The sequence below is a fragment of the Pongo abelii genome, chromosome 12 (assembly GCF_028885655.2).
Source record: "Pongo abelii isolate AG06213 chromosome 12, NHGRI_mPonAbe1-v2.0_pri, whole genome shotgun sequence".
NCBI classification, from domain to species: Eukaryota; Metazoa; Chordata; class Mammalia; order Primates; family Hominidae; genus Pongo; species Pongo abelii.
Window position 1 is genome coordinate 64,306,990 of NC_071997.2, and position 27,114 is coordinate 64,334,103.

Genomic DNA, 27,114 nt, shown 5'->3' on the forward strand with positions numbered 1-27,114 from the left:
GTTAAGACAATGCTCAATTGCTTATACTACACTTCCAATGAACAATATGTACAGTTTCTGTTAATGCCTTTTTTTCTATTATGTTTGTTTTGATTGCATACATTGAAATGCAATTTTACATTTATTTGAAACTAATAAAAAATTTGGACTTGTATTTTGCACATATTTTCCCCATTTTTCTACTAATTCATTTTTACCGTATTTTATAGAAGTACCTTTTACTGACAGATTGGAAAAATAACCTGTTCTTCCCCACAGATAATCTGGGAAGCTGCTCTAAGAGGCTCATCTAGTGGCAGACAATAAAAGGGTAGTAAGAATGAGGGCCCCGGAAAAACTTCCGGGAAAGTAAAAACCCGAACAAAGTTTCGGTAACTAAGATTTTTTTCCTGGTTAAATACACTCAACCTGTATTTGGGGTGAGTGTTGGCCGGGTACAAATGTAGACAAAGGTTCCCAGAGTGCCGCCGCAATCCTTTCCCGCAACATGGGTCTAAGCTACTCAAGATGAGATTTGCCTTTACAGAAGAGTGAAGGAGCGGGGGGCGTGGCGAGCAGCGTAAGAGCATCAGAAAGCGCCGCTCCCGGCACGGGGACAGCCGGCGCGTCATTGTCGTCATCGTTGCCCGACCGCTTTCCGGGAGACTGGAGTCGAAGGCCGTGAGGTATTTTTCAAAGGTGTAGTTTCAGTTTTTCTCCTGCTCCTGTTTAACTCCGCTTTTTATCTCCTGGGATTCCCCTGTCATCCTCTGGACAGACTGAGAGAATCGGAGTTTGGCTGCGTAGCCTTCCAGGAATGCAGTCTCTCACAGCTCTTCGTTGGGGCAGCATTGTTGCAGGTCCCCCACTTCCGCTTGTTTTGGGGCTGGTCGCAGGCTTTGGCCTACCCCGGCCCCTCATTTCTCTCTCTTGCTCCGATCTTTCTCTTTTTCCTCGTTAGTTAACCACCGACTTCTCAAATCTTGGAAGACGAAGAAATTAAAAACAAAAATCAAAAAACATTGAAGTCTTCACAGTTTTCAGCTGTCTTCGATCTTGCTTAGGGAGAGAGGCTAAAGTGGAACGTCTAGGGGAGTGACTTTACTATGTTAGCTCCGTTTATCATTCACATTCACAGACTGCCTGCTGCTGCAGTATTAGCCCGTCTGAGATAGTGGGCTAATTTCGACCTTTAGCTGAAATCTGTACTGGGTAATCCAAGAGAGCAGTTTTTCTTGATGACCCGGATAAGTTCAGTGTGACTCAAACTTCTTTCAAAATAGCTTTAATATCTTCATGTTTGCTGACTACAATTCAGTTTTGGCTTGATAAAGATGTATTTGTCGCAATGAGATGTTTGCTATCCACTTATTAACCTATTAGGACTGTCTGATGGTAGACTGAACCAAGACTTAACCGTGATTTTTTAAAAAATTAAATTTAAAAATTTTGTGGGTACATAGGTGTATATATTTATGGGGTACACGAGATGTTTTGATACGGGCATGCAATGTGTAAGAATCACATGGAAAATGGGGTGTCCATCCCTTCAGGCACTTATCCTTTGTGTTACAAACAATCCAGTTATACTTTTAGTCATTTAACCCTGTATTTTTCATTCAAAAATAACAGATTAGCCCTATTGAAGTACAGAGAAATGTTTGTGTTTGGTGGAAATGATAGAACTCATTGTTTTGTTGAAAGATAATGACAAGTGTGAATAATGGTTTTTCAAAATAAAATTCTCAGTCAAAAGATATTACAGCTGCCTTCAGTTAGCTGTGTTGTATGTATCACAGTTCAAAAGTAATGTAATTTTTTTCTTAACTGCTTTTACTTTTTCAAATGGCTCTTCATATGTATTATCTCAGCTACTGTTTCCAAAGAGTTGACCCTTCAAGCATGGCTCTAAATAGTTCACATTGGATTAGAGTATTTGATAATTTTCACTTTTAGTAAAATATTGTCTAATCTATTGAGTGCTAACTGAGCCAGGCCCCGTTCTAATGGCTTTTATTTAATTTATTTAATCTATGCAACAACCGTATATACTGTTATTTCAGAAATGAGATAATTGTAATAATCAACTTCCATATGTTTTGGAAGGTAATTTTGCTGCTTGATTGCTGTAATTTTGGAAATGCTTTGAATTAAACATTGAATAGAAGTAAATTTAATTTAATGTAATTGTTCATCTCAATCTTGAGCCATATCCTCATAATTTATATACTCCCCTATTAGACTTTGGGATAAATTTATTTTTAGATGTTAACATATTTTTTAGAAAAGGAAGAAGTCTATATTTACTCAGAAATTGTACTGTGGGACTGAAGGAGAGTTACAGACAACACTAACATGGAGTCACTGTTTGCCCAAGAAAGCAATATTTATTGAGAACTTGTGTGTACATTTCATTGTTATTTTCTCCTAAGATAATGCAGTGCAAAAAAGTCATTACAGTAATTCATTACAGTAATAGAATTCTGGTGCAACAACAGCAAATGGCTCTCAAGTTCCAAAAAACAATCATGTTGGATTTGTTCTTTGGCTTAGTTCATAACTGTGTATAATTATTTGGTGTAGAGATAGGAAGAGCCCTGGAATGTACATTATCATATGTTTGTTTGGATCCATGTGGTGACTTTCTAGTATCTGTAAGCTCAAACTGTAATCTGATATTAAGAGTTTCCAAAATTAGGTCTTAGGTTACTTTGATTGGTTTTAGTTAGTAAACAAATAGTTGCTAACTACCTAATACATGACAAGACATTATGTTAGTGATGTGGAGTTCAAAATGTGCCTCAACATGAGTCTTGCCTTGAGCAATAGCCCAGTGAGTAAATAACCAATGGAAAGGTAAGAGCAGAGGAGTGACATGGTCTGACTTAGGTTTGTTTTATTTTATTTTATTTTACTTTATTGTCTTTTGTTTTCTTTTCTTTTATTTCCTTTCCTGCCCTGCCCTGCCCTGCCCTGGTCCCCCCTGCCCCACCCCACCTCACCCCTCTTTTCTTTCGGAGTCTCACTCTGTTGCCCAGGCTGGAGTGCAGTGGCACAATCTCGGCTCACTGCAACCTCTGCCTCCTGGGTTCCAACAATTCTCCTGCCTCAGCCTCCAGAGTAGCTGGGATTACAGGCACCCGTCACCATGCCCAGCTAATTTTTTGTATTTTTAGTAGAGTTAGGGTTTCACCATGTTGGCCAGGCTGGTCTCGAACTCCTGACCTCAGGTGCTCCACCTGTCTCGGCCTCCTAAAGTGTTGGAATTACAGGCGTCAGCCACTGCGCCCAGCCTGACATACGTTTTAATAGAATCTTCTCTGGCTGCTGTGTTTAAGAATAGTTTGCTGTGGGGTGGGGTAGGTGAAAACCAGGAGACTAATCACGGAGGTGTTGTAGTTCAGATGAGATGATAACATCTTAACTGGCTGGAAAGAAGTGAAGGTGGAGAAGCAGTTTAATTTCAGATGTATTTTCTAGGAAAAGCAAACAGAATTGCTTACAGATTGAAAGTGAATTGTAAGAATAAGGTTATTGTCAAAGTTTGGGACTTGAGCAACTAGAAGAATGGAATTGCCATTAACTGAGAAGTAGAAAACTGTGGGAGGGGCAGGTTTGTGGGAAGATTCGGAGTTCAGTTAAGGACGTGATAAGTTTGTGATTTCTGTTAGTCATCTAAGTGGAGATGTTGAGTAGACAGTTGAATATGTTCATTCTGGACTTCAGAGTGGTCATTGCTGGAAACAGACATTTGGGAGTTGTCAGTGAACAGATGGTATTTTAAGTTGTGAGACCGGAGACAGTCGTTAAAGGAGTAAATGTAGACAGAAAAGAGAAGGGGCACAAGGCCTGAGTCCTTAGGCATTTTAACATTAACAAGTTGGGAAAATGAGGAATAACCACCAAATGAGACAGACTGAGCAGCCAGTGAGGGACAAGGACAATTTTGAGTCTGGTGTTGTAGAATTTAGAGTAGAGTAGTATGTTCAGTTTTGTCAGGTGCAGCTGATGGATCAGGTGAAATGAGGATTGACACCTTTGGATTTATCAAGAACTTGAGGAGTGTTATTGATAGATATGTGATAATGTTAAGTCAAGCAGATAGTTGCACACCAGTGTGATAACTGTATTACAGTTATATTCAGAGAACCTTGGGAGCAAAGAGAAAGAAGAGACCACTTTTCTTTGGGAGGTATGGACACCTTTATAGAGGAGGGAGCATTTGATGTGGGTTTTAAAGGATTGATAAGTTTCACTAGGCCAATAAAATGGAGACTGTTATGAAGAGGAGGTTGATATGATTTGGGTGTGTGTCCCCTCCAAATCTCTTGTTGAAATGTCAATTCCAGTGTTGGAGGTAGGCCTAGTGGGAGATATTTGGGTCATGGAGGCAGATTGAATGCCTTGGTTTGTCCTTGAGGTAATGAGTTGAGTTCTCACTGTATTAGTTCACTCCTAGAGCCGGTTGTTTAAAAGAACATGGAAACTCCTCTTTCTCTTGCCGCTTCTCCTGCCCTGTCACATGTCTGCTCCCCCTTTGTCTCTCCAAAAGCAGATTCTGGCACTATGCTTCTTGTGTAGCGTGCAGAACTGGGAGCCAAATCTAACTTCTTTTCTTTATAAATTACCCAGCCTCAGGTATTCCTGCATAGCAGTACAAAATGGAGGAACATGGGTATTCCAAGTAGAGGGAAAGGACTATGACAGGACCTCAATTCCTTTCCTTCATGGTCACATCTCCCAGTTAGCTGTTTTAAAGACGCTTTTGCCAGTCCTCTTTCCTCTGTGGCCACTTGCTAATGCCCCATGTTCGGTGGCTCCAGGCCTACTGAACGTTGCTAAGGAAATTGGAGATTCTAGTCACGTGGAGTAGTGACAGGAACAGAAGTTGAGTGTGATGTTGGGGAATAGGGTAAAGATGGGAGTTAAGGCTGGAAGGGTTAGAGGAATAGACTTTCAGGGAGGAACAAACCTTATATGTTGTATTAAAGATTTTGTCCAGAGAGCATCCCACACAAATCCACTGATGGGATTTGTGAGGGATGTTCCTCCTCCATTGGATTTGAGTCCCATTCTGCTGAGCTTTACCACTTATCAGCCCTGTGACCTGTTTCTGTTGTGCCATCTGTAAAGTGAAGCTAATATTAGTGCCCAGTCGTAGAGTTGTGAGAACTCTCTCCTCCCGCACTACAGTTTTTGTCTGCTTAACTCATCTCTGTCATCGAGTACTTTCTTGAGGAAGCATTCTGTCTTCCCTCAGATTAAGTCATGTCCACTAGTTTATAGTCTCATAGCACGATTTATTTCTTCATATTAATGTTGTAATTTTATATTTCTGTGATTCTTTGATTAATGTCTATCATCCACACTAAACAGTAAGTGCAGAACAGGCAAGTTTTTGCTCACTATTATCTTCCAAGTATCAGGGCTGCCTATCATAGAGGCTGATTAAATATCTATTGAATAAGAGAGTCCTTAGTGTCTGGCATGTGGTAAATGCTCAGTAAATATTATTCATTTACATGACATTGTGCAATAAGTGCTGAGGAGGTATCAGGGATAAATAAAGGAACTGTCAGGCAACTGACAGAGGACCTGTTGAGGTTGGGTAGCATTAATTTATGTCTTTTGTGAATTTCGTTAGGAATGAATGTTCAGTAGGCCTAGAGCTAGAATGGTTGGCTAGGGGACAGAAAGAGAAGATGAGAACTTGCAAAAGCATCTTTAAACCAGTTGACTGGGAGGTATGGCCATGTAGCAAGCAGGCCAGAGGAGGCTTTTGTACCATGAGAATAGAGGAAAATAGCCACCTGGTGGCTAGACAATTTAGGTGTAGAAAACACATTTATATGGTTCTTTGAATGTAACAGTGGTAAAGAATATAGGTTTAGTTGTTGCTGCTAAGTAGGGGGAAATGACATTTTTATCTGGTATGTTTGAGAATAAAGTAAATTTCAAAATTTGAGATGATTGAAGTTTTTATTTATAAACTTAAGTATTATTATAATATGTTACATATTTTATTCTTTAAAAATTGTAATTCAGAGAGTGTAACAAAATGTACTTCCTCACTTTCTTGCTTTTTGTTTCCCAGAAGTGACCACAGTTAACAGCTTCTTTTGGATCCTTTAAGAAAACTTACATGCATATACCATACAAATATGCCTCCACACTCATATATCTTTTTTTCTTCAAAATAAATGGGATGAGCTGGGCGTGGTGGCTCATGCCTCTAATCCCAGCACTGTGGGAGGCTGAGGCGGGCAGATCACCTGAGATCAGGAGTTTGAGACTAGCCTGGCCAACATGGTGAAACCTCATCTCTGCTAAAAATACACACAAAAAATAGCAAGGTGTGGTGGTAGATGCCTGTAATCCCAGCTACTTGGGAGGCTGAGGCAGGAGAATCACTTGAACCCAGTAGGGGACGTTGCAGTGAGTTGAGATTGCACCACTGCACTCCAGCCTGGGCAACAAGAATGAAACTTTGTCTCAAATAAATAAATAAATAAATAAATAAATAAATAAATAAGATATATTATACATGCTGTTCTTCAATTTTTGTTCACTTAATATATCTTAGGAGTCTTTCTAAGCTGTACCTCATACCTTTTCACTACTGAAGAGTATTTTAATAGGTGGGCATATCATAATTTATTTAACCAGGTTCTAATAGTGGATGTGTGTGTTGTTCTGTTTTAAAGTTTACTGTTTTAAAGATCATTGCAGTGGAAGTCTTTAAACGTTATCTTGCATGAAAATATACTTTGAGAAGTAAAATTGCTAGGTCAAAGCACGTGTACATATGTGATTTTGAAGCACAGTGCAGATTACCTCACAAAAATGCTAAACTAATATATACCCTGACTAACAGTGAATGGGAGGCTGTTCTCAGCTCACCTTTGTACATTTTAGTACTATTAATCTCTTTAATTTTTCCCTATTTGACAGATGAAAATGGCATCATATTTTAGCAATCTATGTTTCCTTAATTATCAGTAAGGCTGAGTAGCTTTCTTCATGCTTATTGGTCATCTGGATTATTTGTGAACTGTTGATTTTCTTTGCCTATTTTTCTTTTGGGTTGTGTGTACTTTTTTTTTTATTGTTAAATTGATTCATAGAGGCTTTAAAAAATCTTTGTGTTCCATATGTCTTTTTTTAGTTTTTTATTTGGCATTAGTCTTGGGTGTTTGTTTATTTGTTTATTTTGCCTACATTTTTAAGGGCCAGGTAAAAATACAAGAAATTAGGATTTTTTTTAAAGGAAGGGAATTTTCTGGGCTCGATGGCTCACACCTGTAATCCCAGCACTTTGGGAGGCTGAGGTGGGCAGATCACAAGGTCAGGATTTCGAGACAGCCTGGCCAACATGGTGAAACCCCGTCTCTCCTAAAAAAATACAAAAATTAGCTGAGCATGGTGGCATGCGCCTGTAAAAGGCAGGAGAATTGCTTGAATTTGGGAGGCAGAGGTCGCATTGAGCTGAGATTGAGCCACTGCACTCCAGCTTGGGCGAGAGAGCAAGACTCTGTCTCAAAAAAAAAAAAAAAAAAGAATTTGTGATACTTTTGAAATAGACACTCTAGATTGTGAGCCTTTTGTTGGAAATGTTAGTAATACAAACTTCATTTGAGACTATATGTTCAGCAACTATCACAGATGTAGTGAGCACCCAGTAACCTTCCTCTCCCTCACCCCAGTTATATTTGGAATTGAAATGAGATGTAATGGAGCTGCTTAAATATTCTAGATGACACCTTCTCTTTGGTTATTCTCTTATATATGAACTGGGTTGTATTCTAAAAGCTAGTTTGTGAGTTAGCCATCTAATTTCACTATAGAAATAATGTACATAGGTTCTTACCTTTGCTCTCAAAGTTGTAATAATTTGTGGAGGCTACTTTTTTTTTAAGCAAATTCAAAATGTTACATAATTTTACCCCTCTATACTTCAGTGTGCATCCTCAAAAGACAGGGAAATTTTCTTATATAACTGTATTGCTATTATCATAGATGACAGAATTATCAGTAATTTGTTGGTGTCATCTAATACTTTGTCCATGTTCAGATTTCTTTGTCACAGAACTATCTTTTTACACTTGGTTTATTTGAATCAAGATCCAAACAAGGTCTATGTATTTCATTTGGTTGTTACATCTCTTAAATCTCTTCTTCCTCTGTCTTTCTTCCCCCACTTTTTTTTTTGCTTCATGCCTTTGACTTGTTATAGAAACCTGGTCAGTTGTCCTGTAGAGTACTGTATTTCTCACTCCATATTTGTTTGCTTTCTTGTGGTGTTAATTTGTTCCTCTATCCTTTGTATTTCCTATAAAATGGAAGTTAGCTCTGTAGGCTTAATTGTTCAGATTCAGCTTTTTTGGGAGTTGGGAATGCTTTGCAGATGGTGCTGTGTATGTTATATTGCCTCACATCAGGAGGTTCATAATATGTGCATTTCACCTACTTTTAGTGATCTGTTGGTGGTCATTGCCTAAACCTATAATTTCATTAGATGTTGCAAAGTCGTGATTCTTTTTTAAGTTGTCATTTCTTCTACATTTGTTAGCTAGAATTTGAAGTCTAGCTTGGGAACCTGATAATCAAAATAACAAGCTTGTTGTGGGAAAGTATTGTCAGAGCAACAATATTTGTGATGCCAGGAATGCATCTTAGTGTAATAGTCTTTTTTTTTTTAAAAAGAGATGTGGGCCTTGCTCTGTTGCCCAGGCTAGAGTGCAGTAGTGTAATCATAACTTACTGCAGCCTCGAACTCCTAGACTCAAGTGATTCTCTCACCTCAGCCTCCTGAGTAGCTAGGACTACAGGTGCATGCCATCACGCCCAGCTAATTAAAAATATTTTTTTTTTTTTAGAGATGGGTCTGTCTGTGTTTCCCAGGTTGATCTTGAACTCCTGGGCTCAAGTGATCCTCCTGTCAGTCTCCCAAAGCGTTGGAATTACAGGTGTGAGCCATGGTGCCTGGCTGTGATTGTCTTTTTAATGTTTCAACTTGGTTTGGCTGTAGCCCCCAGATATTCAGTCAAACATGAATGTAGGTGTTGCTGTGAAAGTATTTTGAAGCTATGATTAAAATCCATAATCAAGTAAGGGAGATTATTCTAGATCATCTGGGTAGGCCTGATTCAATCAGTTGAAAGGCTTTAGAAGCAGAGCTGAGGTTTCCCTGCCAAAAAAGAAGAAATTCCACTTGTAGACAGCAGTTTCAGCTAGTAGCCTAGAGTTCCAGCATGAGTTCCTCCCTTGATAGCCTGCCCTATGTAAACCAGTTTCTTGCCATAACTCTCTTAATATATGTCTCCTACTGGTTCTGCTTCTCTAGTTGAAACCTGACTGGTGCAAAGGGTAACTCCTCTGATGCTCCTGTTCTCCAGCGAAATGGGATGGGAAGCAGTAGTAAGGGTCAGAAAACTTAAATTGTTTAGGGTAGCCATATAATTTTTTGTTCAAACTGGGACTTCTGAGAAAGAAGGGAGCTGAGTTGATGGCAAGCTGAAACAACAGGCATAAGGTGGAACTGTCTTGGGCAAATTGAGAGATATAGTCACCTTGTGTGTCAGCCACTGGGGATACAACATGAACATGACACAGCCCCTCAAAGAGCTTGTAGTCAAAGGAGAAATCAAGTAAATAAAAATACATTAAGAGATGGTGTTTTAAGTGACATTACAGCTTATAGTTGTTATATTTGTCCAGACAGAGAGCATAGAAGGAGAGCATGCAGAGAAGTCTTCATTGGCCGAACTGAAACCTATTTTTTACCTCCAAAGATAAGCAGCCTTTGAAAAAAGTGGAGTTGGAAGGGCATTTCAGGCTTAGAGAATCACACAGGTGAAAGTTGAGAGAGAGAATGGCACATTTGGAAAACTGCCATCATGGCCACAGCTCTAGGATTGGAAGAGGAGAGCCGTGAAAGATGAGGTTAGGCAGACAAGCAAGGGCCACATCATAATGGGCCTTGCATCTATGCTGAGGGGTTTGGAACTATCTTCCATGTGGTAGGGAACTGTTGCAGAATTTTAAACAGAGGAGTACCATGACCAGACTGTTTAAAGCATATTTTGTAATATTCTAAAACTGGGAGTGGAGAAAAATTGATAATAGGCACACTACTAAAAGGCTGTTGAAATAATCTAGTCAGTGAGAATAGAGGAAAGCTTGTGGTGTAAGGAGATTAAGGAAGCCATATTGACAGGACTGATTGGATTTGGGGTGCCTCCCAGGTGTCTGCCTGGATTGGCTACCCTGAAGTGGAGAATTAAAGGAAAGAGGTAGCTGATGACTTCAGTTCTGTATGTGATGCTATGCACTCTTCTTTTCTCCTATCGGTACTTTGGCTTCTGTATAACCAGTGAGAGGAAGGACTGAGTGGCAGTAACATCTGTTGGGGTTACTGGGCAGCATCCCTGCAACCCAGGTCCTTAGTCTCAGCCACACCTTACTGAGTGGTGAAGAGAAGCAAGTTTTCTCATGCCCTCTCCGTCTGTCTCTACCTCTGCAGCCAGTGTTTTAGAAGGAGTATGTGGAAGGGCAAGGAGTACCTGTAGAACCTGGGAGGAGGGTGAGGAGCAGAGCTGGGTGAGTTCTTTTCTTCTTTGGAAATTTTAACATGTACAACTTTAGGCTTGTTCTTTAACTTCATTGTGGCTCAGTTTCTTCATCTGTGAGGTTTAGATGAACAAGTGCATGTGGAATGCTTAGAGTAGTGCCTGGCACATAATCAGTGCTATTCAAGTGTTTGCTGCTGATACCATAGAGTCACTGCTTGATCCTGGGGTCAGAGCAGCTAAGGGGACAGAGGGAAATTTCTGCGCTTTTTCTGTGGAAGGAATAAATACTCAGTAACTGCCTATATAAAATGTTAGTAGAAATCACTTGAATTAGGAGGAGTTTCTCATAATAGAAGAGCCTTTATTTTTTAGTCCCCGTTGCCTTTATTTTTTTAGTTAGGGAAAAGGCAAGTGGCTCAGTTCAGATTTAATGAGGGCAGTTATTCTTACTTACTACCTTGCTTTCAGTGTTCACCCTAACCCGTTCTAACAATAAATAACTGCTTGTTTATTGGGGCTTAGGGACAGGGAATAATTGCAGGAAAAATCTCTACCATGTTCTTCTGAAGAAAGGAAATATTTTCTAATAGGAAAATTTGATGAAAAAATTCACATTTAAATAAAGACCTTTTTGTGTTTTTAAAAAATACATACAGTATTTGTTAAGAGCCAAAATACTTTATTAAGTGCCTTTATTTAAGTGTTTTTTATTAAAAATTTGATATGTGCTTTTTGAAATAAAATGTAAACAATGAAGAAAGAAGAGTTAAAAAAATGAGTGTGCTTTGAACCTGTTCCCTAATCCTTGTCTCTTTTCAGAGAAAATGTCTATTTTTTGTATGCTCTTTCCAGACCTTTTCTACATGTATGTATATACAATTTTTTTTTTTTAAAACCAAATGGCATATACTAGGCACATTATGTGTTATATACAGTGTTCTCTGTTCTCTGACTTTTTCTTTCTCATTGTGTGTCACTATATATAGATTTACTTCTTTATTTTTAGAAGACATGTAATATTCTCAAGGATGAATATGGTGTAATTCATTTAACTGTTTCCCTGTCGATGAATATCTAGATTATTTCCAATATTTTGTTATAGTTTATTTCAACAAATGTTTATTGACTGTCAGGCAGTGCTTGTGAACAGTTCACAAAAATTCCTGCTCCCATGTAGTTGCCTTTTGGTGGTAGACCGGCAACAAATACATATATGTTAGTTGATATTGAGGAATGTAAAGTGGGGGAGGAGATAGGGAGTGAGGGGGAGGGGTGTGCATTTTAAAATGGGGTGGTTAAGAGTGAGATACCAATAGATGACATTTGAGTGGAGATCTGGTGAAGGTAACATAATGAGCTCTGTTGGGAAGGGAGGAAGAGAGGAATAGAGTATTCTAGGAAGCCCAAAGGGAGGTAGGCATGTGCCTGATGTCATGGGGGAAGAACAATGTGGCTGGAGTGAAATAAGCAAGGGAGAGTGGGAGATGAAGTTACAGAAGGTGATGGGGAGTCAGGGCAAATTGTGTTGAGCTTTTTGAACCCACTGTAAGGATTTTTAAGAGATAAATATGTATTTTTTTTAATTTTAAAAATAGAGTTGGGGTCTCGCTATGTTGCCCAAGCTGGTCTTGAACTCCTAGGCTCAAACAGTCCTTCCACCTTGACCTCCCAAAGTTCTGGGATTACAGGCATAAGCCACCACACCCAGCCTATAAATATGTATTTTAATTATAGATATGGGGTCTTGCCATGTTGCCCAGGTTGGTCTCGAACTCCTGGGCTCAAGCTGTCCTCCTGCCTTGGCCTCCCAAAGTGCTGGGATTACAGGCATGAGCCACCATGCTGGGCCCACTGTAAGGATTTTTATCTTATTTCGAATGAGGTGGCAAGCCTTTGGAAGTTTCTGAGCAGAAGCATGGCATAATCTGATTTACATTTTGAATGGTCTCTCTGTATTCTTGATAATAGACTTTGGCCAGAAGCAAGAAGGCTGTTTAGGAGGGCATTCAGGCATGGTTTGATGGTGGTTTGGACCAGGATAGTAGCAGTAGAGGTGGTAGGACATGGCTAGATTCTGGGTGTGTATTAAAGATGAAGTGAGAGAGAGTAGTCAAGGATCACTCTGAAATTTTGGGACTGAACAATTGGAAAGTTGAAGTTGCCGTGAAATTAAATGATGAAAACTGCAGTAGGCAAGGTTAGGAATTTGGCTTTGGGCAGGTTCTGTTTGAGAATTTATTGGACATCCAACCAGAGATATTGAGTATGCAGCTGGAAATGTAAATATGAAGTTCAATGGAGAAGTCAGGGTTGGAGAAACAAATGTTGGAGTCTTCAGTTTACTAAAGCAATTAAAAACCCTCAGTTCGCCTAGGAGTAAATTAGAGAATAGAGTCAGGAACAGCCTCTGGGCACTTCAAGCTTGGTTAAGGGGCTGAGGATGTGAGAAGGATACATCGAAGAGACCAAGAAAGGAGGCAGTGAGATAGAAAGGAAACCAAGAAAACCAAGAGAAGGGAGTCAACAGTGTCACTCAAGGAGAACTGAGAATTGACCATTGAATTTAACCATGTGGCAGTGTGGGTGACCTTGCCAAGTGCAATTTTGAGAGAAAAGTAAGGTCGTATGTTTGTAGGAGATTTGAGAAAGGATGGAAGGAGAGGAATTAGAGACTGTTAGTATAAGCACCTCTTTTGAGCAGTTTGTTGTAAAAGAGAGAAAATGGGGCCTTAGCTGGGGGGTGATATGAAGTCAAGATTTTTTGTTGTTGTTGTTTCTTTCTTAGATGGAGAAATAAAACATTTAAACTTATGGGTAATAGTCCAGCAGAGGGACAGTTTGATACACGACAAACTGGAGGAAGTTCAGAGACAAGTTTGAGGAGGACATTTTAATTTATATGCACATGTGCAAGGATTTTTATAGGCTAGATTCTTAAAAGGATTTCCTGAGTCAAAGGGTGTGTGCATTTTAAAAACCTGTATCAATTTATATTCCACTTTCAGTGTATACCCTTTCTAACACTGAACATTCTTAATCTTTAAAATTATTGCCAATCTGATAGGTGATGATATCTTCATTATTTTAATTTGTTTTACTGCTTTCTAGGAACTGTTTATTTAGTCTATCTAATTCTTTGTGATATTTTGTCAGATACTTTCTCCTGGCTGTCTCTTGCCTTTTAACTTTGCTTATGGTATCCTTTTACCATGTACGACTTTTCAAAAATGTTTTTATGTAGTTAAGTTTGTCAGCTATTTCCTTTTATAGCATTTGGGTTTCATTTAGATGATGTAAATATTTGATATAATCTAATATGTTTATACATTTACATTTTTAATTCATTTGGAGTTTATTTTTGTGTATGTTATGAAGAAGGTTTTCCATCTTTCTCTGTATTCTTAAACAGCTAAATACCATAGGAATTAACTGTTTCTTGAAGGTTTGAAAGAAATTACCTATAAAATCTAGGACTAGAGCCTCTTTGTAGGATAGGTCTTTGACTACTGTGTAATTCTTTTTCTGTGGTTAATGATCTGTATGGTTTATGTGCTTCTTTTTAGTTTTGGTAATTGATAACTTCCCAAGAACATCATTCTTTTCATTTACATTTTCAAATTTATTAGTTCAAAATTCTGCATAAAGTGAGAAAATACCAAGTCTTCTTTGCAGTATATCCCTATACTTATACCTTTGTCTAGGCAATAAATGCTGGAGCTGTCCTTTCACAGATCTGGAGATTACGTTAGCTATTTTCAGCACTTATGGCTCTGTTCTTGGGGTTATTTCTAAATTCTTAATCTCTTTTGTTTGTAAGGTTTCTTGGCTTTGTTTCCTGTTTGCAGTCTGGTCCCATTTGCTCTTTTTTTTTTTTTTTGAGAGACAGTCTAACTCTGTTGCCCAGGCTGGAGTGTAGTGGCACAATCTTGGCTGACTGCAACCTCCGCCTCCCAGGTTCAAGCAGTTCTCCTGCCTCAGACTCCCAAGTAGCTGGGATTACAGGCGTGTGCCACCATGCCTGGCTAAATTTTGTATTTTTAGTAGGGATGGGGTTTCACCATGTTGGCCAGGCTGGTCTTGAACTCCTGGCCTCAGGTGATCCGCCTGCCTCAGCCTCCCAAAAGTGCTGGGATTATAGCGTAAGCCACCGTGTCCAGCCCAATTTGCTCTTTAGCTTACACAGTTACTACTGTTGAAGTCTGCTGGTAGATCTGTGCTTTTCTTGGTTTCCAGCATTTTTATTTTCATGTTTTTCTATTTCTTCTGTCATATTGTAGGGATTTGGGGAGGGATGAGAGGCAAATGCATATTTTCAGTTAACCTTTTGAAATTGGAAATCAATTCTTTTCTGTGTAGTTTTGTTTTCTTATTGCCTTAATTGTTGGTTGCATAGTAGTTGGATAGTAACTTCACAACTCAAGTAGTAATAGATAGACTTCACTTTATTTTTTTAATGAAACCAAATGTCTCAGTGGAATATACTCATTCAGAAAAAATGTTGATATGTTGTCACTAAATATTCAAATAGTACTTTTCAAACTTAAAAGTAATCATAACATTTAGAACTATAAAGAACTTTACAGATCATTAGACCAGCTGCCTTATTTTATGGATGAGGACTTTGAGGCTGAGAGAGTTTCAATGATTTATCTCAGGTGACAAAGTCAATGATCAAGACAGAAAGCCCAAGTCTCTTCCATTCTGCTATGCTATTTGCTGTCATACACGTTCATGCTGTTCTTCTTACCTATGTGATAAAGGAGGTATTTCTGTGAATACAAAAAATTTTTTTTTATCCTAGAGATGTTACCTATGGCTTGGAATTACTTCTAAAATTTGGACTTAGATACTTTAATAATACATTGATATAGGTGAATTTTTAAAGCATGGGCTGTCAGAGTATGCACTAGCACAAATGAAAACCATATTGTTTATTTCCCCCAAGTTTCCTCTTTTCTGCTTATGGGCTTTATATGATTTATGGACTCTTTGGATTTCTTATTAATATTTTAAAGAAGCTTAAGGAATATAAATATATATAGGCTTGAAAAATGATTTCTGTGATACGTATTTTAGACCTAAGATTTTTACTTTTTTAGTTTAATATAACATGCTCCTAGATCAACACCTATATTTAGAAGGACTAAAATACATGTTTTTCTAAAAAAAGTGCTTTGCTTACCATTTCTTCAGCAATCATTAGGGGATCTATTTATCAAACTTTAATTGCTTTGCTAATTCAACAGTTTTTCAAATGTAGGATTTTGATTATTGCTATCTCATGTTTGGTAATCATGTCTTTAGTTCTTTAAAAGTTCTTTAAAAATACAAAAAAATTAGCTGGGCATGGTGGCAATGGGCCTGTAGTCCCAAGCTACCTGGGAGGCTGAGGTGGGAGGATTCCTTGGGCCCAGCAGGCGTAAGTTGCAGTGAGTGGTGATTGCACTATCCTGGGTGACAGAGGGAGACCCCATCTCAAAACAAAACAAAACAAAAATGTTGAGGGTTTGGTGAGCATAGCATTAGTGGGCTTCGGTTGGTTCTTGTTCCACAGCCCCCCAAGAAACTTAAGAAGGGGACAAATTGGAATGTAGTTAATCTAGAATTAAATTCTAAAAAGATTTGCCTTCAGGTTTTAACTCTTAGTGCCTTTGAAATACATGATATGACCTATTGATTTTTTTTTTTTGTAAACTAAAGAACAAGCTCTGTCTCTAATACGAATTCAAAGAATTTAATTTTTTCCAGTCAGCCATAATGGCAGGTGAAGAAATTAATGAAGACTATCCAGTAGAAATTCACGAGTATTTGTCAGCGTTTGAGAATTCCATTGGTGCTGTGGATGAGATGCTGAAGACCATGATGTCTGTTTCTAGAAATGAGTTATTGCAGAAGGTATCTTAAAAATGTAATTTCCTAAAAATGAATTTCATAAAACAGAATGCTATTTTATGAAACATGTGGAAGAAGAAACAGATTAATGACCTATGCCCCTTTTCCCCTTTATTTCAATTTTATTAGTGTTTGGGTATTTTTAGGGGGGAAACAAAACAAAACAAAACTCCAGCCTTAGGAAATACCTCCTAACTATGTTTTTAACTTGGTTTTGGAAAAAAAAGGAGCACTCACAGTATTCTTTTTGACAGACTCTGTCTTTGACCTTTTAAGTATTACAATGATGTTATCAGGGTTTCTGGAAACCTATAGGACAAAAACAGTAAATTGACTTTGACAGTCTAAAACAAATCTCATTATGTTTCTTCTGTCTTTGCTATTGCCTAAGCCTGCTTCTTATACATAAATGCATCATGTACAATGTTTATATTGATAAATTACTTTTGACTTACAAAGCCCAGATCGTTAACTCCCGAAATTAAAATAATTCAAAAGAATTTTTCTTGGGTTATACACTTTCCTTGTCTAACTAAAGATGATACCCTAAGGTGAAAATTTGTGGACAAAAGTCACTCATTAAGAAAACTTTTTACAAATTATTTTCAGATCATTTGGTTATTGGATTATATGAAGTGAAAAAAACTTCTTTGATACATTGTACTTGGTAAAAGTCTAAAATGTTATCAGATGGTGTTCAAAGTTTGTGTATTTTTTTCTGTCTCACTTTCTCTATTTCCCTCTCTCTTTTTCTTTTTTAACAGTTGGATCCACTTGAACAAGCAAAAGTGGATTTGGTTTCTGCATACACATTAAATTCAATGTTTTGGGGTATGTGTGTTACTTTGGAATTAATTAGAAAGCAAATTACTTATTGTGTGAAAGATAATTTATTTTTAAAATGCTAACAATTTATATACAATTATACTTCATAGCACTTTTAATAGATATTTATTTTTAAATCTGGATGCCAGTGAGCCACACATAGATTTAGTATTACATGGAAATTGAATAATTTAAAGTTTAATTGTTTGTAGGACTTTCCTTTTTTGTGAATAACTAGTTTCTTTAATTGGAATGTTTTAAATTAATACATTCACCATTTTATTCCATGAAATTTTTCTCTTGTAGTTTATTTGGCAACCCAAGGAGTTAATCCTAAGGAACATCCAGTAAAACAGGAATTGGTAAGATTTGAATTTCTTTTTATTTTATGTGTTTGTTGTTGTGTTCCTGAAGTTTGTCACACTGCCTTTGTCACACAAATTAGGGAGAACAGAATTCGAGTTGAAATTATGAAAGTGAGCCAGACCTTATTATCTTTGGGTTTTTTTTTTTCTCTTACCTTTTTCAGATAATTGGTATTCCATATATTATATAAATCTTGGAATGGGAAAATGTTACGATTCTAGTAATTATTTATAACTTACATATTATTTTTCTTATAAATTCTTGAAATCCTGTTTATCTCTAGAACTACTTTTTTTTTTTTAAACTTCTATACAGTTCTTAAAATATATTCTAGTTGATTTACTAGCAAAGACGGGAAAGTTTCTCCCTCCCACCTTTTCAATTCCTCCATTAATTCATTTTCTCAGCAGTAAAGAATCCAGTTCAGCAACAAAGCTAAAAGCTTTTTTGGCACCAGCTGTATGTGTACTGTCCAGTAATTCTGCATTAGACATATTTACAACCTGTAATAAATCTTCTAGGTTTGTCTTTGTATTCCATTTAGATGTATAAGTACAGTATATAAGGTCTGGTATCTTGGAGTTTTTGCTGACTTCAAAAATTAAATCAAATCATTCAATTTGAAGAGAAAAATTAGAAATCAAACTTATGGTTACCTTCTTGACTTGGTTTTATGAATAAGAATATTAATAAATTGATTCTTTGTGTTTATAAAATATAAGGCAAATATAGATATGAAATACACTTGACATTGTATTCTTGTTCTCAAGTCTTAGGGTAGTTGATATGTATGTTATTTACAACTTAGTAAAGCACTTGGTCCTTTATTTTTTAAAAATGAGTAAGCCAGATCTGTTGTCTTCAGTTTTTCAACATGTAGTCTAAGACATTTCCTTCTTTTAAAGTTCTTGGGGGGAAGAATAAATTTATTTTTAAATAAAACAATTGTGAAAAATATTTAAAGCAAAAGTATAAAGCAATATGATATGCAGATCTTGGTTTGACCAATGATGTGGCTTTAAACCTTTAAAATGAAGGCTTGTATCATCTGTTTTCAACTTCCTAATATAGACTTTACATACAATTTCTCTTTTTTCCATTAACATGAAATTATTTGGAGTACTTGATACTGTCTTTGTGAAAGGACAAGGTCATTTGTTTTCTTTCTACCTCAGAATCTACTTTTGAAGTAGTACATTAATATTCTAGATAAGGGTTGGTGAATAAAAAGCATGCATAAACCTCTTCCCCTTTTCTTTTTCTTTTTTTTTCTTTTTTTTTTTTTTTGAGACGGAGTCTTGCTCTGTCGCCGAGGCTGGAGTGCAGTGGCGCAATCTTGGCTCACTGCAAGCTCCACCTCCCGGGTTCACGCCATTCTCCTGCCTCAGCCTCCCGAGTAGCTGGGACTACAGGCGCCCACCACCATGCCCGCCTAATTTTTTGTATTTTTAGTAGAGATGGGATTTCACCATGTTAGCCAGGATGGTCTCCATCTCCTGACCTCGTGATCCGCCCAGCTCGGCCTCCCGAAGTGCTGGGATTACAGAACCTGTTCCCCTTTTCTGACCTTGTGTAGATGTTACTAATTGATCACAGACTTAGTGTATGATAGGAAACTGATTTGCCGTATGTATCACAAATAGGAAAAGTCAGTTTACTCATTCAACAAATATTTGAGTGCTTACTGGGAGCTAGGCATTATTTCCAAGTGAGATGATTCCTCTGTGAATAATGCTGATCCCTGCCCTTGTGGCAGACACCAGACTGTATCTAATGGAGGGAGACAAATAATAAAGTAAACAAATAAGAAATATATATGAATATGTAGTATGTTGGAAAGTTATGGGAACAAAGAAAAAGAGTAGGGTAAGGGGGACTGGAGTGCTTGGATAGGACTGCAGTTTTAAATGCTGAAGTCAGGGCCTCAATGACAAGGTTAACATTTGAGTAGACTGGAAGGAAGAGAGGAAGTGGCTGTATGGGTAATTGAGGAAATATCCTTCTAGGCAGAGGAATAAGCAGGGCAAAGACCCCAAGGCAGGGTTGGTGTGTGTATGTTGCAGCTAGTATCCGCCATCATAAGCACTGTGCTTTTTTATTCAGACAGAAATGGGGCGTCACTAGAGTGTGTGGAGCAGAGTTGCCAGTCTTTCACAATGAAAACATTTTAAGATTCTGCATTAACTATGTTGATTATTTTAATAAAGCTTGTTTTTAAGCAGTGGTCAGTCTTTTACTCTGCTATTTTATGGCTGTCATCAACTTTATTTCTCCATTTGAAGCGTAAGATAGCCATTTATGCTGATTAATTGTCTCAGAAGTTTCACAGTGGTACAGCAACATATTATGTTTCTCACCTTGTAAAGTCTGATTAGAACTGTATATTTTATTAGAAAATTTCATGTACTTAACCAAAATTATAAAATTGAATAATTTGAGAGGCCGAGGTGGGCGGATCACGAGGTCAGGAGATCGAGACCATCCTGGCTAACACGGTGAAACCCCCGTCTCTACTAAAAATACAAAAAAAATTAGCCGGGCGAGGTGGTGGGCGCCTGTAGTCCCGGCTACTTGGGAGGCTGAGGCAGGAGAATGGCGTGAACCCCCGGGGGCGGAGCCTGCAGTGAGCCGAAATCGCGCCATTGCACTTCAGCCTGGGCGACAGCGAGACTCCGTCTCAAAAAAAAAAAATTGAATAATTTGTATTTTCATTCTCCCTAATTGTTACACTAGATGGTAATGTGAAAAGATAGTTAAGTACTACCTCATATATTTCCTGTTTAGAAAAATTTCAGGAGAATTTAGTTTGTATTTTGCAAATATATGAAAGCTCTGGTTTTTTACTTTAGATACAAAACAGTTAATATGTAGATATATGTTAATGGTGTTTTAAAAAAATGTATAACCACCTAGAAACTTTCAATTCGATGTTTATTTCTGGAGTAATGTCTTAGTGTGATTCTAACTCTTTGGAAACAGAAGACTTCTGAAATGACTTTTTAACATCTGTCTTTCCCCACCCTCCGACTATGAACTCCAGGCAAGCAGGGAGCATATTTATCCTATTCATTTGCATTTCCTAGCACCATGCACTTTAATAGGCAATAAATACATATATGTTGAATTTAACCGAGGTGTACAGTATAATAAAATTTAGTGGTGGCGAATAGCTTAGTAGATCTATTGCCTTTCTTTTTTATCTTTAAGGAAAGAATCAGAGTATATATGAACAGAGTCAAGGAAATAACAGACAAGAAAAAGGCTGGCAAGCTGGACAGAGGTGCAGCTTCAAGATTTGTAAAAAATGCCCTCTGGGAACCAAAACCGAAAAATGCATCAAAAGTTGCCAATAAAGGAAAAAGTAAAAGTTAACTTTTTGGTTTTCATGTACACATATTCAAAAAGTACACCTTTTTTTTCCCCCCCACAAAATAATTCTGTGGCAGGGCAAGGTTTAAATGTGTTTCTTATTAATATGTAAATTTACAGTAAATATGTAAAGCTAAATACTTTCCTCTCCAAAGATCATTATCTTTATTGATTTGCATTGAGGATTTTAACATTGTGATATATTATATATTTATAATTTACCATCTCTTTTGATGAGACTCTTATTTCTTTATATAGGTCAGTCTTGCAAGTACCATTTTATAAGCAGCTGTGAAATTTAAGTGAAATGTTCTTTGTAAACATTTGTACTATTTTAAATGAATAATGACCTTATGAAGTATGCTATCTGTAGGCTGAAATTATAGGTACATCTGTTTTCACTATATGACATTAAGAAAGCGTGAAATGACTTAAATGTTCATTTTTTTCTGTATAGATACTTTATCATGTTTTCATGATTTTAGGAATTACTGCTTTGTTGATATTCAAAGTGTGAAACTAAAACTTTATGGTTGTACTTTAATTCTTGGCATGTTGCCTCTATGTCCCATTTAAAATAAAATACATTCTCATTAACTTTAGATGGGAAATAAGGTTGTATGTTGATGGATGAATTTTGGCATGATGACTCTACTCTCAATAAAGGCTGAAAATGTTGTATAACTGACCTGTGTATTTTTATCTTTTGAGTAAATTTGCCTTCCAAATTAGGGAGATAGGTTTTAGAAGTCATCACAAATAGAGAAATTCATGAGTTTTTGTTCCTGGTGCATGGTGTCCACAGTTCTTTTCATCTCATTTTTTTTTCAGATTTTTTTATTTCATGTTTTTAAGGCTGTATCAAGTACATACAAGTGTTTTGGAACAACTTCTTACGTTACATAATGCCACTTAAGCAGATGAGAAGTCCAAAGGAGATTACATTGTGTTTATATTGTGGTTTATTTTTCTGGAATATTAGTTACAGAGAGTACTACATAGTAAACCTTTTTTTAAATGTCTAAGCCCATGAATTTTAATTACATGCCCTTAATGCTTTCAGTGTTTGAATCCATATCATTATGTGTAGGAATGCCAAGTATAGTAAAGTACTTTAATTTTTGAAAAAGGAGTTGTTAAAATTTTCTGTGTGATTAATTCTCCATAAGTAACCTTGAATAAATGGATTTCTTGATTTATGATAGCAGATATTGGAAATGGTCTTAAAATGTAATGGATTTTGTAAAGCATGTTGAACTCTTTCTATGACACATGAAGAGGAAGTCACTGATAGACGCAGAAAGTCTTTTCTGGCTCTGATGTCAGTTTTTGAAGTGGAAGAACATTAATGAACATTTATAGTTATTTTACTCCTTTTTTTTGCCTTTGTCTCCAAATTTCTAGCTATTTTTAAAAATAACCTCTTCGTGAGAGAAATGTGTTACTGTTAAGATCAAGTGTAGTGTACATGTCTTTGTGTTATTTATTGCAAAGAAATGTATTTGGATTTCTGTATATTTTCTAATTTCATAAAAGAAAAACAGCTTAAATGAAAAATGTTATACAATTGCAGAAAATCATTATTGGTTTTAGCTGAGTTATTGGTTTATGAAAGTCCAACTCTACATTCTCTTAAATTGTGTATTCTTGAGTAATTCTTTCATTGTTTATTAGTAGAAATAAAAGTTTGAGTATATTCCATTTTATTATGTATAATTTTAAATACTTAGCACATAATAAAGAGCTGAATGACTGTAGTGCATTGAGTTGCTTATTTGCTTGTTGTTTGTTTATTCTTTTGACAAATATACTTAATGACATTTATATTGCCAGATAACAGTGCTAGGTGCAAGGTTCCAAAGACGATAACTACAGCCTTTATCCTATTTTTATAAGGTGGTAAGAAAAAAATAGTCTTTTTATTCAATTCAGTTTCTCAGAGTTATGGGAAAATTTATGACAAATTGTGCTCATTAACTGTATTCAGAACCATAAAGGGTGATGTGTGTGGTTGATCTATTTGACTATGGTGCAGTTATTGTTAACATAGTTTGTTCCACATGATAGTCTGCTCTAAGTTTAGATGTTAATTACATCTTTTATTAATCTCTTTGGGAATTAAGTTGGAGAAGTTGCATCTATAGATATTTTTAAGATTAGAATTATAGTCTATTAATCTTATACTAAATAATGAGATCTTGCATTTTAATATTATTTTAAGTACAAATTTTTTCTTCTTCATAATTGTAAGGTGGGAAATCCTTTCAGTAAAACAGAATATGTTAAGTGAAAAATTGAAGCTTGAATTATGTTACATTCCTGGAATTAGAAAGTTATGTCAGGTTGATTAGTTTTTAAGATACCCTGTAGATTAAAAAATCCTTCTACTTAGCGATTAGAAATGGATTGGCATTATTTCTAAATAAGGTATTTAAAATTGACCAGAAGTGTAGGAAAGACTTCAAAAATGGACAGTGTATTGAATGTAAATACTTTTTTCTTAAGTAGGTAACTGGAGAAAAAGATACTTTAGGAATCACTCAGTTTATCATACAGTTAAATTGTAATTTTATTCAACAAATTACCAGAAATTCTGGCTTTGCAAAGTGACATTAACTGAGAAAGATGGGAACAGTGACTCAGCCTCATGTAATAGCTAAATTTGGTATCTAAAGGGAAGAAAAAGCACTGATGTCTCATTTTCTCCCTTCATAGCATAGTTAGAAAACCTGCTCAGATAAATTCAGTGACTCTTTTCCTGAATGATCTTGGTAGCAACGTATTTTATATCAATGTGATGTGCACATAATTTACAAATATAAACATTTATCTTTCCCTATATTCTGATCTAAAACTCTCCAGTTTTGGAAATACAAGCCATATTTTGTTTATATATTAGCATTTTATAGTTGTCATTAACAATTATGTTGGCAGAAAGTATACAGGATTTTATAATGGAATTCTGTAGATTTGTTTCATTTGAATAATTTGCTATTATATTACCTGTTAGCGGGATTTCAAGAAAATGATTTGAATGTTTTTTGGTTTGCATATTCATTTTCCTATCAAAGTGGGTGTACAGCCATAGACTACTCTTTAGAATAGCCACCCTCTGACTTGATGTGCCTTTTTAAAGTGCTTATTTATGGCATAACTTTTTATTATTCCCTCAAGAAGTCTGAGATTATGGCATAATTTTTAACACAGCTAGAAAGATTAGTAAAGTGTTCAGAAAAGAGAGAGCTGTAGTAATAGCTATTGGCAATTGAGGTTTAATTTTTAACTTTATATCTCCTTACTGCCTGCCCAGCTAGAAACCTAAAGCCACCGGCTCTGTTAGTCATCTGTTCTTAAAAGGTTGAAACGAGATGCTAGTTTTTACTCCCTCTCCCCACAGTAAGCCTTGAAGTTTAGCAAATCTATCATAGCAGAATAACTGCATGCAAGATGTCAATTTTGTAAAGTGATATATTTCAGACAGTATACAAAATTTGATGGGGGAAAATAAGCTTTTATAAATGAAACATTTAAGAGACTCTTTTTTATTATTTGCTTTTCAGTTTAGTGTTGCCTTTAAGGTGTACCATTTCAGTTTGGCAGCTGCAATAAATGACGGAAGAAAATTGAAGATGATAATTCAGCATTTCAAGATGCTTCTGCTGAAATGAATGTAGACCTATCCAGAGCCTGAATTTCAAGCTTATAGTAATACAATATTTTAAAGCCAAGTACCCAGGCAATTCATAGTGATATGATTTGAATGAGATTATTAGGAGGAATAGGAAAGAATGCCTTCAATTTCTTGTTATGTAGGTATTATCTATTGAGATGCTATGTTGAAAAATATTATTGTAAAAAGAATAGAAGCTTGTTATACCCAATTTGTTATAGAGTACAATTTGTCTTGGACCTTATACAAAAAGCTTTAGTTATTAAAATAGCAAAATTATAACAGAATCACCTCTGATTTAGTGCTAGAGCAGTGGATTGCCTATAGACCATGTTCTAATGTGTGTCTGGTATTTTTTTAATTTGGTGGCCTTTACTCTCCCTAATAATGCATTCCTTAACTTATTTAAACAACTAATTTGCTTCCCTAGTTTTGATACTTTATTATTTTTCCCTTAAGAAAGAGATAATTATTTAAAAGTTGCTGGATTTTGTGGGTTTTGACATTTGTGACTTTTAACACTTGTGATTTTTACTATTTGTGAGTGACTTTTAGAGGTCCATGGAGTATAGAGTTATTTTGTAATTTTGCCAAGACACAATCTTAATTCCTGCTAAATTCCATGCAGGAAGGCATTATTCAGCTAATGATTTAGCTTGGCTAACCTCTTAGCATCCACAGTTTTTTTTTTCCCTCACTTGCAGTTTCATTCATTTATTCACTTATTCATTCAACAAATATTTATTGAACTCCTCCTGTGTACCATGTTCTGTTTTAGACATAGGAGATTCAGCAGTTATCCAAACATGGTTGTAGTGGCTGGGAGCTGTCAAACTGTTTATCATGTGATAAATGGCTTCTATGGCGTGAATTGTGTTCCCCTAAAATTCATACGTGGAAGTCCTAAGCCTCGATACCTCTTAATGTGTCCTTATTTAGAAATAAGGCCATAGTAGATGTAATTCATTAGGGTGGATCTTAATCCAATATGCCTTTATAAAACCGGGAAATTGGGACACAAATAACATGCACACAGGGAGAACACCTGTGAAGATTAAGGCAGAGCTTGGGATTATGCTTGTGTAAGCCAAGGAATACCAAAGATTGCCAGCAACCACCAGAAGCTAGGTGAGAGGCCTGGAACAGATTCTCATAATCCTCGGAAGGAACCAACTTTGCTGATCCTGTGACTTTGGACTGCTAGCCTTCAGAACTGCCAGTCAGCACATTTCTGTTGTGTAAGCCACCCAGTTATTGATACTTTGTTATGGCAGCCCTAGGAAACACAATGGCCATTATTGAGTGGACACTATTGAGAAGATTAATAACTTGGGTGTGAAAATATGTGTAAAAATCTTTGGCACAAGATGAAAGTGTAATTCTGAAGAAAACCAGGAACCTGGGTAAAGTTATTCAAGAATACTTTTGAATTTGGGCAAAGATCTTGGTACTTACACCTTGAAATGTCAAGGGTCTGTTATACTCTTTCTGAAGCCAAAATGTTCAGACCTTTCTAGCATATTGTCAGTTATGATTGAGTGTTGAGTATGCCATCTCTTAATCTTTATCTTGCTTGAAGAAATTTACTTAAAACCCTGTCAGGTTTCCATGGAGAGGAGATTTTCACCAAGCCTATTATCATCTGCCATGTGATCGTTCCCTAATGTAATGCAACACTCAGGTTCAAATAATGAAAATCCTGAAAAAAATCTGCCAGAATTTGTGTATAATTTGTCCTCTTGGATAAGCACACACCACTTAAAAAATCGCGTATTGGATTCATCCAGATAGACATTTTTTAAAAACGTATATGTGTATATAAATTCTTAACTGTATAGTGTGGTATTCAGTTTTCTTTATGTTTTTATTTTTTGAGACAGAGTCTCACTCTGTCACCCAAGCTGGAGTGCAGCGGCGGGATCTCAGCTCACTGCAACCTCCACCTTCAGGGTTCAAGCAATTCTCCTGCCTCAGCCTCCCGAGTAGCTGGGATTACGGGCACCCGCCACCGTGCCCAGCTAATTTTTGTATTTTTAGTAGAGACGGGGTTTCACTATGTTGGCCAGGCTGGTCTCAAACTCCTGACCTCAAGTGATCCACCCACCTTGGCCTCCCAAAGTGCTGGGATTAGAGGCGTGAGCCACGGCACCTGGCCCAGTTTTCTTTCTTTAAAGTTAGGTATTAGACAAAATTAGTAGCCGGGCGTGGTAGTGGATGCCTGTAATCCCAGCTACTCGGGAGGCTGAGGCAGGAGAATCGCTTGAACCCAGAGGCGGAGGTTGCGGTGAGCTGAGATCGCGCCATTGCACTCCAGCCTGGGCAACAAGAGCGAAATTCCGTCTCAAAAGAAAAAAAAAAAGTTAGGTATTATAGAACTCAGAGGCTGGGCGCAGTGGCTCATGTCTGTAATCCCAGTGCTGTGGGTGGCCAAGGCGGGAGGAT

General features: G+C 36.8%; 1 protein-coding gene across 3 annotated transcripts; it reads left to right on the plus strand.

Moving 5' to 3' along the window:
• Positions 1-574: 574 nt before the first annotated feature.
• On the plus strand, positions 575-22,759 carry C1D (C1D nuclear receptor corepressor). Of its 3 annotated transcripts, XM_024241902.3 has the most exons (6): positions 8,861-8,945; positions 10,502-10,578; positions 16,299-16,445; positions 17,207-17,273; positions 17,574-17,629; positions 20,841-22,759. In XM_024241902.3, exons 3-6 carry the CDS (start codon positions 16,308-16,310, stop codon positions 21,003-21,005), a joined length of 426 nt encoding a protein of 141 aa, XP_024097670.2. In that variant the 5' UTR covers positions 8,861-8,945; positions 10,502-10,578; positions 16,299-16,307; the 3' UTR covers positions 21,006-22,759.
• The last annotated feature ends 4,355 nt before the right edge of the window (positions 22,760-27,114 follow it).

Bases quoted from the DNA above. Each gene is read 5' to 3' on its own strand.
- C1D (XM_009237224.3), top strand. From the start codon at position 16,308: ATGGCAGGTGAAGAAATTAATGAAGACTATCCAGTAGAAATTCACGAG. The intron at 16,446-17,206 runs GTATCTTAAAAA...CTTTTTTAACAG, and splicing joins GAAATGAGTTATTGCAGAAG to TTGGATCCACTTGAACAAGC. The intron at 17,274-17,573 runs GTATGTGTGTTA...TTTCTCTTGTAG, and splicing joins ATTAAATTCAATGTTTTGGG to TTTATTTGGCAACCCAAGGA.